Source organism: Salmo salar, chromosome 17 (assembly GCF_965601325.2).
Source record: "Salmo salar chromosome 17, fSalSal1, whole genome shotgun sequence".
Taxonomy (NCBI): Eukaryota; Metazoa; Chordata; class Actinopteri; order Salmoniformes; family Salmonidae; genus Salmo; species Salmo salar.
In genome coordinates this window covers 54,480,480-54,495,840 of record NC_138307.1, presented here as the reverse complement: position 1 = coordinate 54,495,840, position 15,361 = coordinate 54,480,480, and the positions used below count along the sequence as shown (strand labels likewise).

At 42.6% G+C, this 15,361-nt stretch overlaps 1 protein-coding gene across 3 annotated transcripts in view; it reads right to left on the bottom strand.

Annotated features, from left to right (window-relative positions):
- Positions 1-2,424: 2,424 nt before the first annotated feature.
- Positions 2,425-15,361, bottom strand: part of LOC106576157 (patatin-like phospholipase domain-containing protein 2) — a 31,019-nt gene continuing 18,082 nt past the window's right edge. The window contains exons 5-10 of one of the 3 annotated variants that reach the window (XR_014381175.1): positions 11,079-11,139; positions 10,299-10,478; positions 8,924-9,056; positions 8,083-8,147; positions 5,221-5,340; positions 2,425-5,095 (exon numbers count right to left, since the gene is read on the bottom strand). Coding sequence is in view for 2 of the 3 variants with exons in the window: in XM_014153105.3 (XP_014008580.1) it covers positions 4,867-5,095; positions 5,221-5,340; positions 8,924-9,056; positions 10,299-10,478; positions 11,079-11,139 (723 nt within the window). In the remaining variant the exon portion in view is untranslated. The other 2 variants (XM_014153105.3, XM_082963862.1) reach the window with 2 other exon arrangements.

Below are 15,361 nucleotides of genomic sequence, written 5' to 3'. Positions count from 1 at the left end.
CGCCTAAAAAGCATTCCAGAGGACATGAGCTAATGGTTTTGTTCAATAGGGAGACCAGGCACCAGTCTATAGAATGAACCCTGTTGACATAGCAGTTACTGTCTGCTGTGTTTTATGGATATCTGTCATACAAAACTTAACCTTTGTGAACTGTTACTAAGATTTGTGGTTCGTCAATGTACGTTGAAGGGGGTGTATCGTTGCTATAAAATATCTCTGTAGCCATTGTGTAATCACCTTCCTGGTTCATTCAAGAGAGTGCATCATTGAAGGTCAAGTGCTTTTGCAAAAGTATCTTAATAATTAAAGATGTAGTTAACTCGGACTGGTGTGTTTGTAACTCTCCTCATTTGGTAATGCAGAAATTAGCCACCACACCGTACATTTTTTGATTATGATCATAATGAAAAATTAAATACTTCTCCATTTCCAGCTGTGTAAACACATTGATTCTCATTGCAAATAGGCTCAGGATAGCTGATATTCAGAGCTTAAATAGCCAAAATGATTAGTCACAGGAATCAGGACTAACAAAGCCAATGCAACCGCCTGTTTTACAAATGGTGGGCCTACCACATGGATGGGCATTCATAACATTCCATTGTAGCCGACATGGTAGGCTACACCCCAGTAAGCACGGGCCGAAGCAGATGTCTTGTTTAGGTCCTTTTATGTGAGGTCCGGACCGCCTTGATTTCAACATCTACAAACCAGACCAAATCTGAACCAATCATAGATGTCTATGTTTTGGTTCAGATTTGGTCCGGTCCGGACAAGCCAAAACATTTGACTGGACTAAATCTGAACAAATCATAGACATCTATGTTTCACAAGTTTGAACAGCACAGCAGTGTACAGTACATTAGAGTACAGTAAATGGTAGTTGAGTACAGTAGAGTACAACAGTACAAGTATAATGTACTGTATTGTACCCTACTTTACTCTAATGTACTCTACTCAATACATCTTTTCAACTTTAATTCAGAACCGAAAATTAACCTAACTTCAACATCTGGGAAAATACATATTTTGGATGTGTACAAAACAGGAACACCTTCCTAATACTGCGGCAGGTAGGTAGTCTAGTGGTTAGAGAGTTGGACTAGTAACCAAAAGGTTGCAAGATCAAATCCTGAGCTGATCAAGGTAAAAATCTGTTGTTCTGCCCCTGAACAAGGCAGTTAACACACTGTTCCTAGGCTGTCATTAAAAATAAGAATTTGCTCTTAACTGACTTGCCTAGTAAAATAAAACTGCACTCTTTTGCCCTCAGAACAGCCTCAATTCGTCGGGCATGGACTATACAAGGAGTCGAAAGCGTTCCACAGGGATGCTGACACATGTTGACTCCAATGCTTCCCACAGTTGTGTCAATTTGGCTCAATGTCCTTTGGTTGGTGGACTATTCTTTAAACACGGGAAACTGTTGAGATTGAAAAACCCAGCAGTGTTGCAGTGCTTAACACAGAAAGCGGTGCGCCTGGAACCTACTACCATACCCTGTCCAAAGGCACTTAAATATTTTGTCTTGCCCATTCATCCTCTGAATGGCAGACATACACAATCCATGTCTCAATTATTTCAATTATCTCTCCTCCCCTTCATCTACACTGATTGAAGTGGATTTAAGTGACATCAATAAGGGATCATAGCTTTCACCTGGATTCACCTGGTCAGTCTGTCATGGAAAGGGTATGTTTTGTGCACTCAGTGTACAGTATGTACCCAACATTGAAAACACTTACGGGAGAGTGGGGTAAGTTGAGCCATTTTTTACATTCAGCATCACTCTGTCAAGGGACATGTAGTATTTTTTTCTAACAAAGATAACTACATATATTTCAGGATGTTGTGTATCCCTGGAAATAATCAGAATTCTTGTAAACATTAAAGTTTTTAAAATATAACTTGTCCAAAAAGTGGTTTGCACAACTTACCCTGGGTATGGGGTTAAGCCAGCTACACATTTCTGTACTGAATTAAAGTATTACCACTACCTTTTTAAAACCATGTCTATCTTTATTTCCCAAACACAATTCAGTGCAATCACAATATATATTTTTGTATCATTTTAAGCATCTTTTAACACAGGCTTAACGCCTAACAAACACTTTGTACTTTACTTTTTTTTTTAACATAAATAGGACCTGGCCTAAGCCTGGGAAGAAAACACTTACATTTGCTCAACTTGCAATTGGCTCCAACCATTGTCTCAACTTACCCCGTGGTCATTGGCTCAATTTACCCCAAGGCAAACATCTTCACTATATTAGCCCACACAGCTACAAGGATGCACTTTCATGCTAGGTTTAGGATCTCATACAGAAATTTATAGAGACCCCAACTGATGTATAGAACAATCTTAAAATGATCCACGTAAGTTGGTTTAGATACAAGCATCATGAAACCTCGAACACAAATTCATTTGAGTTGGTGAATTATTTTTATTACCTAACTTGCTTACCACTTTATCCATGTGGTTTCTTCCTTCAAACTCCATGAAAAGTTGGACTCTTCCAAAATATTTGGTCAAATTATTAATTTTATGTTACTGCTTTGGCTCAACTTATCCCACTCTCCCCTACTTATCATGCCATTTCCATAATGATTTGAACAGTTACAGTATATTTAAACACAGAAGTTCACATCATAACAACCATCGTTGTGTTTTATGTTATTAAGATAAGGTCCTTCATGTGAAATAACAACAGTAAAGTATATTTAAGAAATATACCACTAACCACTAGGCTACCTGCCATCTTAGGCACAAGTAGGTAGAGGTTTTCACAGTGTTACACACGTTAAAAATATAAGTACAGTATGTAGCCTACTATAAATGGGGCAGTGTGGTAGTCAGGAAAACACACAGCTCATAGTCAAGGAAGTCAACCTCAACTCAGGTCAACAACGCGTCAGGAATGAATGCTACATTTGACTGAACACAGGTAGGTAGGTACTGTAGGTATGTAGGTACTGTAAGTAGGTAGTGATAACACGTTATCTGGTAAAACTAGACAAAGTGATTTATAAAATGTGCATTCCCAAAAAATAATTCACTGGCAGAGGTCTTTGGCGGTGAGCTGGTAAATTGTTTTCCAATGTGTACAATAGAATAAAATATGATTGGTGGAGTGATCAAAAGACATGATTGAGTCATTAGTGTGTCTAACAGTTCTGGATCCCAAAGTTATTTGATCACATGACCATCTTTTGCCTATCCTAAACCACCTTTCAGTTCCTATACACTATAGACAGGCCCCGTGGGAGGGAACGTTAGCTGGTACGTGTGGTTTCCATATGTTTGATATGTTCCATTTATTCCATTTCAGACATCACAAAAATGCCCGTCCTCCTATAGCTCCTCCCACCAGTCTCCTCTGTCGCTCCAATAGGCTAATAACCGATTGATAGTGCTAGCTTGTGGTTTGCTGCAACCTACAGTATCAGACCACTACTTATGACAACTTTGATTACAATAAAGCTACAGTACGTCAAGGGGCAAGGCTCTAGACTGAAACCATTTAATGGCGTTTTGCAACACTTTGACTTGGCTGTGCGAGTTAAATTTGTAATTGGTGGCGTGCGAGCTGAACATTCATGACATGGTCACCTCACTCAAAAGTATATATATTTTTTTAAGTCAAATTTTTTGGGTAGCTAAAACCATGATTTGGTCAAACAGTAAAGTGCATTATCCTCATGATTCCTGTAATGAAAGTGCCTTGACCTGTTCCGGTGGAGCCTGCTGCTGTGATGAGCAAGCCACGGTGTGCACTCCAGGAGAGAAAAAAGGCTTCTTGATTGTATACCATTTCAATATAACATTTCAAAATCCAATTGCAGGAAATACATAGCTTTAGAAGGAACTAATGTGCTCAGCTTTCTGTAGGTATACTTTATATTTGTCATCTCAATAATATTCAGCTCAATTGGGCTCCTGAGTGGCGCAGCGGTCTAAGGCACTGCATCTCAGTGCTTGAGGCATCACTACAGACACCCTGGTTTGAATCCAGGCTGTATCACAACCAGCAGTGATTGGGAGTCCCATAGGGTGGCGCACAATTGGCCAAGCGTCGTCTGGGTTTGGCTGGTGTAGGCCGTCCATTGTAAATAAGAATTTCTTCTTAACTGACTTGCCTAGTTAAATACAAAAATAGCAACTATTGTACAATCAAAATATTAGATATGGCTTTAAGATATGAAGCCTGCGAAATGCGCTATTGCAAGTGCAAAGGGTAGCAGGGCTACAACTGCAAAAAAAAAATGGACATTACATTTACTTTCAGATGAATACATGGCTACTAGCAGCGGGTATTCTATTAAGTGTTAGTGATCTAGCTAATGCTTTTTGAGTTTTCACTTTATCATGTGGTGTAGAAGCCCCAAAATAAATTAGCCTATGATATTAGTGCACTTAACGATTTAGTCAAATTCATCTCCATTGAACAAAAAATATCTGAAAATTCTAGAGCCCTATTTTAACAGTAAAATATAACAACAATACCCTATTGTCAACTCACAATTCATGACAATCGCTGGATTAGGTTGCACATGAAAATACTGTATCTGGAATCATGCTTTCCTGCTTGGACTTGTTAGATAGAACAACTTATTTCTTGAATAGCCTACCATCTCAGTAGTTATGGTCCATCTTGGGTTAGTTATAAAAAATCTTTGATTTGACTTTACTCCCATAAAAACTCTGGATGGAACTGTGGTTTGTGGCTCATGAGGCAATACAAATGTGATGCGACTAAAATATGACTCAAATTAAAGTGCATTCAGTTGACTAAATCATTATTCAAATCACAAAAATGTGACTAAGATTTAATGATATTTTAGTCAAAATGCCAGACTAGAATGAATCTAAAAAAGAGTGCCAAAATGAACACTGAAGCAGATCTGTCGTGGGGAGGGGCTGGGCGTGTGGGAGCTGGTGAGGCGGTGGGAAGAGGGGGCGGTGGGGATGTTCCAGTATTGGCTTTGGAAGTTGAGAGCAGAGAGAGCGAACCCGGAGAGGTGACAGTCTCTCTCCCTGTGTCCGTCACTGTCCAGGGGTAGGGGCAGGCTCATGCAATTCCTCAGGGAACCATCACTGCAAAAAGAAAAACACACAAGACCATTAGACTTTATTCATACTGTATGACAGGCATCCAAATCTACAAGTAGACTCCATCCATCCATAATATAACCCAGTAGTAGTAATTCCATGTCTCTCACCTGGTTATGTCTGCTGGTGCTCCTCTCCAGGTCTGTCTGTACACGCTCCCAGCCACATCCCCAGCCACCCCAGCTAGCCAACGCATATCTGCAGGCACCTCTGGGATCCACTCCACAAACCTGGATTACAGGAGAGGGACAAGAAGAGTCAATGTACTGTGGTGTACCACCAAGTGGGGGGGGCAGTCCTCAACAATTCCTGTGGTGGATTGACTAGCCTATTTTGTTACAATGTCCACTAGGTGGCGGCCCTGTGCAGGACGTTCAAATTGATTGGGTTTAGTAAGAAACCTCAACCTATTAAATTGTATTTGTCACATGCTTCCAACAATGCAGAGATAAAAAAAGACAAATAATAAAAAAAATAATAACACAAGGAATAAATACACAATGAGTAACGATAACTTGGTTATATACACAGGGTACCAATACCGAGTTGATGTGCAGGGGGTGCAAGGTAATTGAGGTAGATATGTACATATAGGTAGGGATAAAATGACTAGACAACGGGATAGATTAAACGGTAACAGCAACGTATGTGATTAGTCAAAAGAGATTAGTACAAAAAGGGTCAATGCAGATATTCCAGGTAGCTGTTGGTTAATTATTTAACTATTTAGCAGTCTTTAGCTTAGGGGTAGAAGCTCTACAGGGCCCTGTTGCTTCCAGACTTAGTGCATCGGTACCGCTTGCCATGCGGGAGCAAAGAGAACGGTCAACGTCTTTGGTGGCTGTCTTGGGTGGCCTGGATTAGAGGTCCTGGATGGCAGGGAGCTTGGCCCCAGTGATGTACTGGGTCGTACGCATTACCCTCTGTAATACCTTGCGGTCGGATGTCAAGCAGCTGCCATACCAAGCGGTGATGCAACCAGTCAAGATGCTCTCAAAGGTGCAGCTTTAGAATTTTTTGAGGAATCTTTTCAGCCTCCTGAGGGGGAAGATGCATCATGTCCTCTTCACGACTGTGTTGGTGTGATGTGGACCATGATCATTCCTTAGTGATGTGGACACCGAGGAACTTGAAGCTCTCGACAAGCTCCATTACAGCCCCGTTGATGTGGATGGGGGCATGCTCAGCCCTCCCCTTCCTGTAGTCCACAATCAGCTGTTTTGTCTTGCTGACGTTGAGGGAGAGGTTGTTGTCCTGGCACCACACTGCCAGGTCTCTGACCTCCTCCCTATAGGCTATCTCATTGTCATCGGTGATCAGGTCTGCTACCACCGTCGTATCGTCTGCAAACTTAATGATGGTGTTGGAGTCATGCGCTGCCAGTCGTGTGTGAACAGGGAGTACACTAGGGGACTAAGCACGCACCCCTCAGGGGCCCCCGTGTTGAGGGCCAGCGTGGCCGATGTGTTGTTGCCTAACCTCACCACCTGGAATGGCCCAGCAGGAAGTCCAGGATCCAGTTGCAGAGGGAGGTGTTCAATCCCAGGGTCCTTAGTTTAGTGATGAGCTTGGAGGGCACTACGGTGTTGAACGCTGAGCTGTAGTCAATGAACAGCATTCTCACGTAGGTGTTCCTTTTGTCCTGGTGGGAAAGGGCAGTGTGGATTGTAATAGAGATTGCGTAATCTGTGGATCTTTTGGGGCGCTATGTGAATTGGAGTGGGTCTAGGGTGTCTGGGATGATGGTGTTTATGTAAGCCATGACTTTCAAAGCATTTTATGGCGACAGATGTAAGTGCTGCGATAGTCATTTAGACAGGTTACCTTGGTGTTCTTTGGCACAGGGACTATGGTGGTCTGCTTGAAACATATAGGCATTACAGATTGGATCAGGGAAAGGTTTAAAATGTCAGTGAAGACGCTTGCCAGCTGGTCAGCGCATGCTCCGAGTACGCATCCTGGTAATCCGTCTGGCCTTGTGAATGTTAAACCTGTTTATAGGTCTTACTCACATCGGCAACGGAGAGCGTGATCTCACATTCAACCGGAACAGAAGGTACTCTCATGCATGGTTCAGTGTTGCTAGCCTCAAAGTGAGCATAGAAGGTATTTAGCTCGTCTGGTAGGCTCGCGTCACTGGATAGCTTGCGGATGGGTTTTCCTTTGTAATCCATGATTGTTTGCAAGCCCTGCCACATGCGACGAGCGTCAGAGCCAGAGTAGTAAGATTTGATTTTGGTCCTGTATTGACGCTTTTCCTGCTTGATGGTTCATCGGAGGGAGTATCGGGATTTCTTATAAGCATCCACATTAGTGTCCTGCTCCTTGAAAGTGGCAGTTCTAGCCTTTAGGCCAGTGCGGGTGTTGCCTATAATCCATGGCAACAATAAATATGTATGTACGGTCAATGTGGGGACGACGTCATCGATGCACTTATTATTGAAGCTGGTGACTGATGTGGTAAACTCCTCAATGCCATCGGATGAATCCTGGAACATATTCCAGTCTGTGCTAGCGAAACAGTGCTGTCTGCTTCATCAGACCACTTCCATATTTTTTCCCGTCACTGGTACTGTCACGTCCTGGCCAGTATATAAGGTTAATTGTTTTGTAGTTTGGTCAGGGCGTGGCAGGGGGTATTTGTTTTCTGTGGTTCGGGGTGGTGTGTTTTGTGTAAAGGGTGTTTGATTTAGTAATTCCGGGTTTTGGTTTATGTTTAGTAATTCTATGGTTAGTCTAGGTTGTGTGTTTCTATGTTTGGTTGATTGGGGTTGGGACTCTCAGTTGAAGGCAGGTGTTGTCTATCTGCCTTTGATTGAGAGTTCCATATATTAGGGTGTGTTTGTATGTGTGAATTGTGGGTGATTGTTCTGTGTTTCGCCTTGTGCCTTACCAGACTGTTTTTGTTGATCGTTCGTGTTTTGTATGTTCGTTTTGAAGATAATTAAAAATCAAGATGAGCATTCACGTACCTGCTGCGTTTTGGTCCTCATTCACCGACAACAGCCGTGACAGGTACTTCCTGTTTGAGTTTTTGCTTGTAAGCAGGAATCAGGAGGATAGAGTTATGGTCAGAATTGCCAAATGGAGGTTGAGGGAGAACTTTGTATGCGTCTCTGTGTGTAGTAAAGTTGATCTAGAGTTTTTTGGCCTCTAGTTGCATAGGTGACATGCTGGTAGAAATGAGATAAAACGGATTTCAGTTTTCCTGCATTAAAGTCACCGGCCACTAGGAGTATTTTCTTGTTTGCTTATAGCCCTATACAGCTCGTTGAGTGTGGTCTTAGTGTCGCATCGGTAAATAGTATGGTCTACAGCTTATCATGAGGTATTCCAACTCCGGAAAGCAGAACCTAGAGACTTTCTTAATATTAGAGATCGCACACCAGCTGTTGTTAACAAAGAGACACACACACCCCCTCCCCTGAGCTTCTCAGACGCCACCGTTCTGTCCAGATACATTTATATTTACCATGTCCTTGTTTGGCCACAACTGATAAATATAGGATATTACAGTTCTTCAGATCACGTTGATAGGATAGTCTCGAACAGAGCTCATTCAGTTTATTTTCCAGTGATTGCACGTTCGCCAACAGAACGGAGGGTAGATATTTGGTTGCTGTGGTAGGCTAATGAGGCTGCTGTATGCTAAAGGATAGTTATGCTAAAGAATATATATTTTTTTTAAACTGATTTGTTAGCATTACTGTTGTCATTGGTTGCTGTTTGAGCTACTGTGACTGCATTGAGTTCATTGAGGGCTTGTTAGTTTGTGGTAGGTAGCACTAGTAGTGGTATAGGATGTAGACTTACCTCTTGCCCACTGAGTAGGCTGATACCACAGGTAGTGTGCAGGGCAGGAGCATGTAGGAGGCCACTCTGACCGGCAGCATCTCGGACACCTGAGCATACAGACCCGGCTTCTGCTGGCACGCCTCACAGAACACTACAGTCATAGAGACACAATATGTCACACTTCGCTGACACGGGCACAGCCTCCGATGACTTTCAGATACACACAACAACCACACGTCACTGTCAATAGCATGATAACACAATGTTATAACTAAATAACAACAGCTTATAACAGCTTTGAGCAGAAAAGATCGGAAAGTCTACAGTAGGTCAGGGATGGGCAACTTTGATGGGAGTGGCGCCGTGGGGGCCACAAAAAAATCTGAACTCATCATGATGAGTGGCTCGCAGGTCTGCATAAACACATCCATACCCACATATGCAGTCAGAGCCGGCCCTAGCCTCTGGCGGCCGTAAGTGAAAATTTGTTGGGGGAGCAGCCCCCCTCTTGACAGCAGATGGAAAAATTGCAGTTTAAGAGTTAAGTTCCTGCAATTCTACACATTCTGCCATGGGGCGTAGAGAAAATGTTGTAGTTTTAAACCAAGTTTACTACAGTTCTACACATTTTGCCATGGGGCGGAGAGAAGATTTAGCAATTTTAACATGATTTCTGAGTGACTAACAAAATAAATGGGGGCTCCCCGATCTGTAATTCAACCATTTTTAATTTATTTATTTCACCTTTATTTAACCAGGTAGGCAAGTTGAGAACAAGTTCTCATTTACAATTGCGACCTGGCAATCATCAACCATGATCATGATTACTGTAAGTTTAGATAGCTGGCTAAACTAGAATTTATCAATCCCCCCCAAAAAAATGCTGACATGGGCTAATTGAGTGACTGTCAGTAGCTAAGTTTCCAGCAAATTTGCAAATTTGATGGAATTCTAAAATCTGCATAAAACAATATGCGAATTTTCCCACTAGAGATGTGTTTCCATCAAACTGACTTTTTGCGGATAAAAGGCTGGTCGTGATGAGTTAGTGCATACCATGTCTGCATTTATAAAATTGTACTGGCATTTCATGTTTCCATCAGCCTGGTGGTGACTTTTTTTAATGCGTCAGGTAATTCATCCGCATCAAATGGTTGATGGAAACCTGGTTAGTGACTGACATATCAAGAGAAAAACTGCTGACGCACAAGCAACTTACAAAATTGCACCTAGTGTATTCTACTATACGAACTCTCAAGAGTAAGTCGAGACCCCGACTGAGTAAAAAAATATCATAATAAATACATATACATTTAAAAAAGTGGAAATTGATACGTAGGCCTACAAAAGGTGCCAGTTGCCCATCCCTGGTCTAGGTTGACCTCCTATCTACCTTTTTTGATTTGGGTTGGCAGGTTGTCAACAATCTGCTCATCCAACCACCAGTGTTGCTTCCTCAGGAGGCGGAGCCGCCAGAACATCCAGTTCTTAGTTGTTTCCATGGCGATGGGCTTGCAGCAGGCGGCTTCTGATAGGTTGGGGCCGGCAGTCGGACATTCCAGCTTCAGCAGATCTGACATCATAAACAATACATTCATCATCTTTGTAATACAGCATAGACGACTTGTTTGTTTAGCAACAAAACCGACACGTGGCAACTATGGGGCAAAACAGACTGGGTTGGCTAAGATTTTTGACAACATGTAAACTATATTTTGTCTCGATGTTTATTGAAACCATAGATACAATTGCACAATGAGCATTTGTTGTCTCTCAAATACATTGTTAAAGTTGTTGGTTAGCTAGCTAGCCATATTAGCATTGACATGAAATCAGTCAAAACACCTCAAAAGAAGACATGGTAATCAAGATAAAACTAGCCACCTACAAGTCCCCACACGGCAGCTTCTTGCCATTGTTGCTAGCTATCTGACTGTTCAGAATCATAACAAAGCACGGCTTCCGCCACCATCGATGCGCGCACATTTTCATGACCTTGTCAGCCAACCCGTCTATACAAATATTACACCATAAATAATCGTTGGTTTACTCCATACTTCATGTTGAACCCTGTACAATTGACATCATTGATGCTCACTGCATGTATGTCACATTAGCTTATGCTCTTAGCACAGCCCACTATTACTGTCAAAGGCAACATAGTAATACTCACGATTCTCCTCAAGAAAGCGAAGGGCGTCCTTGTAGCCACTCTGACATATCTCTGCCATGACCTGTCAGAGAAAACACATAGATCATACCTATTGAGGTAGGGGATCATATGCAAGAGGTAAATTGAATAAATATACTGCTCATATATAAGAGAGAGAAGATACCCATAAGGCAGAGATTTTGTTAATCATATAACAACCGATACAGTTGAAGTCGGAAGTTTACATCCACTTAGGTTGGAGTCATTAAAACTTGTTTTTCAACCACTCCACAAATGTCTTGTTAACAAACTATAGTTTTGGCAAGTCGGTTAGGACATCAACTTTGTGCATGACACAAGGAATTCAACAATTGTTTACAGACAGATTATTTCACTTATATTTCACTGTATCACACTTCCAGTGGGTCAGAAGTTTACATACACTAAGTTGACTGTGCCTTTAAACAGCTTGGAAAATTCCAGAAAATGATTTCATGACTTTAGAAGCTTCTGATAGGTTAATTGACATCATTTGAGTCAATTGGAGGTGTATCTGTGGATTTATTTCAAGGCTTACCTTCAAAATCAGTGCCTCTGCTTGACATCATGGGAAAATCAAAAGAAATCAGCCAAGACCTCAGAAAAACAGTTGTAGACCTCCACAAGTCTGGTTCATCCTTGGGAGCAATTTCCAAACGCATGAAGGTACTATGTTCATCTGTACAAACAATAGTACACAACTATAAACACCATGGGACCACGTAGCCGTCATACCGCTCAGTCTCCTAGAGCTGAACATTCTTTGGTGCAAAAAGTGCAAATCAATCCCAGAATAACAGCAAAGGACCTTGTGAGATGCTGGAGGAAACAGGTACAAAAGTATCTATATCCACAGTAAAATGAGTCCTATATCGACATAACCTAAAAGGCCGCTCAGCAAGGAAGAAGCCACTGCTCCAAAACCGCCATAAAAAAGCCAGACTATGGTTTGCAACTGCACATGGGGACAAAGATCATACTTTTTGGAGAAATGTCCTCTGGTCTGATGAAACAAAAATAGAACTGTTTGGCCATAATGACCATCGTTATGTTTGGAGGAAAAAAGGGGATGCTTGCAAGCCGAAGAACATCATCCCGACCGTGAAGCACGGGGGTGGCAGCATCATGTTGTGGGGGTTCTTTGCTGCAGGAGGGACTGGTGCACTTCACAAAATAGATGGCATCATGAGGCAGGAAAATTATGTGGATATATTGAAACAACATCTCAAGACACCAGTCAGGAAGTTAAAGCTTGGTTGCAAATGGGTCTTCCAAATGGACAATGACCCCAAGCATACTTCCAAAGTTGTGGCAAAATGGCTTAAGGACAACAAAGTCAAGGTATTGGAGTGCCCATCACAAAGCCCTGACCTCAATCCTATAGAAAATGTGTGGGCAGAACTGAAAAAGTGTTTGCGAGCAAGGAGGCCTACAAACCTGACTCAGTTACACCAGGAGGAATGGGCAAAATTCACCCAACTTATTGTGGGAAGCTTGTGGAAGGCTACCCGAAACATTTGACCCAAGTTAAACAATTTGAAGGCAATGCTACCAAATACTAACTGAGTGTATGTAAACTTCTGAATCACTGGGAATGTGATGAAAGAAATAAAAGCTGAAATAAATCATTCTATCTACTATTATTCTGACATTTCACATTCTTAAAATAAAGTGGTGATCCTAATTGACCTAAGACAGGGAAATTTTACTAGGATTAAATGTCAGGAATTGTGAAAAACTGAGTTTAAATGTATTTGGCTAAGGTGCATGTAAACTTCTGACTTCAACTGTATATAACCACACAAAATACAGGGCATGATCACATTCGTCATGTCATTTGTTAACTATTTCTATTAGCAATCATGTTATTGATATTTGGTTCCATTTCAACATAATTATTTGTGAAACCAAAGTTTGGTAATATATATAAATTATATCAAATAGCCTAGTACACACACCAAAACTTTTCAAATGCACAGAAAAACGTGGACAGTCGGGTGCATCGCAAAATTCAGAACCGCTGGACAGCACAGCAACATAATATATAATACACTAAAGCACTAATCATTGGGAACGAGATCAGAATGACTGCTAAGGCTTGAAATTAGTATAACATCCAGGATTTTAACAAAGCAACTTTGAGAAAAAGGCTACCTAGATTCTATCAGCATATTGATTGCAGCACCCACGCGAGCAATACACTGGACCATTGCTACTCTAACTTCTGCGATGCATACAAGGCCCTCCCCCGAACACTAGACTCTCCTATAGAAATGTAAATATAATTTTTAGAACCATGGAATACTTCTATTTCAAGGGTACCTAAATAAGGTTCTCTTTCAGTCGACTCGGTTCAACATCTCACTATGGGACATACCCTTATTTGGTTGAATCCTTATTCAATCAAGCCTACAGGCCAATCAGAGCTATGTGAGTGTACACCCCCGCGTGTTTATATAACACCCTGCACTGCTCTGGTTTCCTTATTCTTCGCTTATTCACAAGTCTATTTGGTTGCTATCTGGTTTCTAGCCCATTAAGCAGATTTCTTCAGAAGTTTTAGCTAGCAGCCTCTGGGCTAAACCCCAATTCAGGTTTGTTTGGCTAACACGAGCAGCGCTGTTTCTTCAGTGTGTTACCCCACAATTGAAGAACCATTCCTTTTACATTCCCCTGTGAAAGATAACCCAACCCAACCGTGCGTTTTACTTCGAGTTACTTGATTTACACACCGAGTCAGTACCTGGTATCTCACACGACGGCTCGGCTAGCTGTCTATCATCACTCAGGTGAAGATAGACAGCTAATTAGATAGCGTCACTTTTGGCTCTACTTTCACTACACAGAAAGTATAAAGACTGCATTCATTTCCCACCACCCTGGTAAATAAAGCTTTTTGTTTCTGCTTACCTGGCTCAAGCTCACGTTATGCTGTGTGTCTTCTGACTTCACGCCGTAAAATCAGCGTGTGGAGTGGCTAGCTAGCTCCCCGGTAATTCCATTTGCTTTTGTCGGTCCGGTCGAAACAAGATGGCCGGTAAGCATGTCGACAAATCGTCAGGGAAGGGGGAGAAAAAGCAGTGCAAGCCTAGCAAAGCTTGCCCTGACAACTGCGGACATTACATGCCCAGGATGGAGTCTCATTCGCCCTGTACTACTTGCCTCGATGTTGAACACACTATCGAAGCTCTTGTCGACCCCCGCTAGTTATGTGCATTGAGCTCAGCTGGGTTCCGGTGTCCTTGGACGTACAGCAAAGTACATGGAAAGTATTGTCAGGCCTCGTCCTTGCTTGAGGATGACTCAATTGACATTGAAGTCCCAAAGGAAGTAGAAGCTACTCAGGCATTCCCTCTGTCTGCTCTTCAGGCTGATTTAGAGAACCCCCACCTTTCCCAGGGGGTGGACCTTAATTCCGACAAATCCGGAAGTGAGGATGACGCATCAGACAGCACCCTCTCTGACCAGGAGATGGATTATGCCCCTGAAGAATTTTTCCCCTCTGCTCAGTTTGTGCTACTCAGCCACCTGAAGAGCTAGGGAAGGAGTCAATAACTGCCCTCCCCTTCTTCGAAGCAATCAGACATGCTGCCACTAAACTTGATAATGTATCCCACGCCTCCCCCACCTTCCAAGAAGACTAGGATGGATGGAATCTCCTCTCAAAGTAATTCTACAATCCGTCCGACAGCATGTACCAGCCTTCCCAGACTGTCTGGCATTGTCAGAGTCTTCCTGAGCAGAGCCACAAGTCACCTTCTCCTGTGACTGGCTACCCTCACTTGGATATGCACGGCATGGAGTCATCTTCAGTGGAGCCTTCCCTGGCTGAGCACCTCGACCCGAAGGCTTGAGGTCCTCTTCCTCTGCCCCCAAGCTCATTCAATGACCACATCACAGCATCCGTGTATGAGAGGATCTACAGATCTGCAGTTCATGAGGGACGCTCTGTGAACGCAGCTGCCCTCATCTCCGTCTACATGGCAGTGCAGGTTAAGGAGCTATACAACTCCCTGGCGAACGGTGGTACCGTTGACTGGGAGAAGCTAATGGAGCTAAGTCACCATGCCGACCATACCACCAGCACACTCAAGTGTACCACGCACGCGACCGCCGGCCAGAGAGCCCTCTGACAGAATAACGCAAGGGTGTCAGAGGGAGAAGGGAAAGATTCTCAATGGACAGATTGATCCCACCAGACTGTTTGGACCAGCCTTATAGGAGATACAGGCCAGGTTCGAGTCTAAGAAAAATTAGACTGAGGC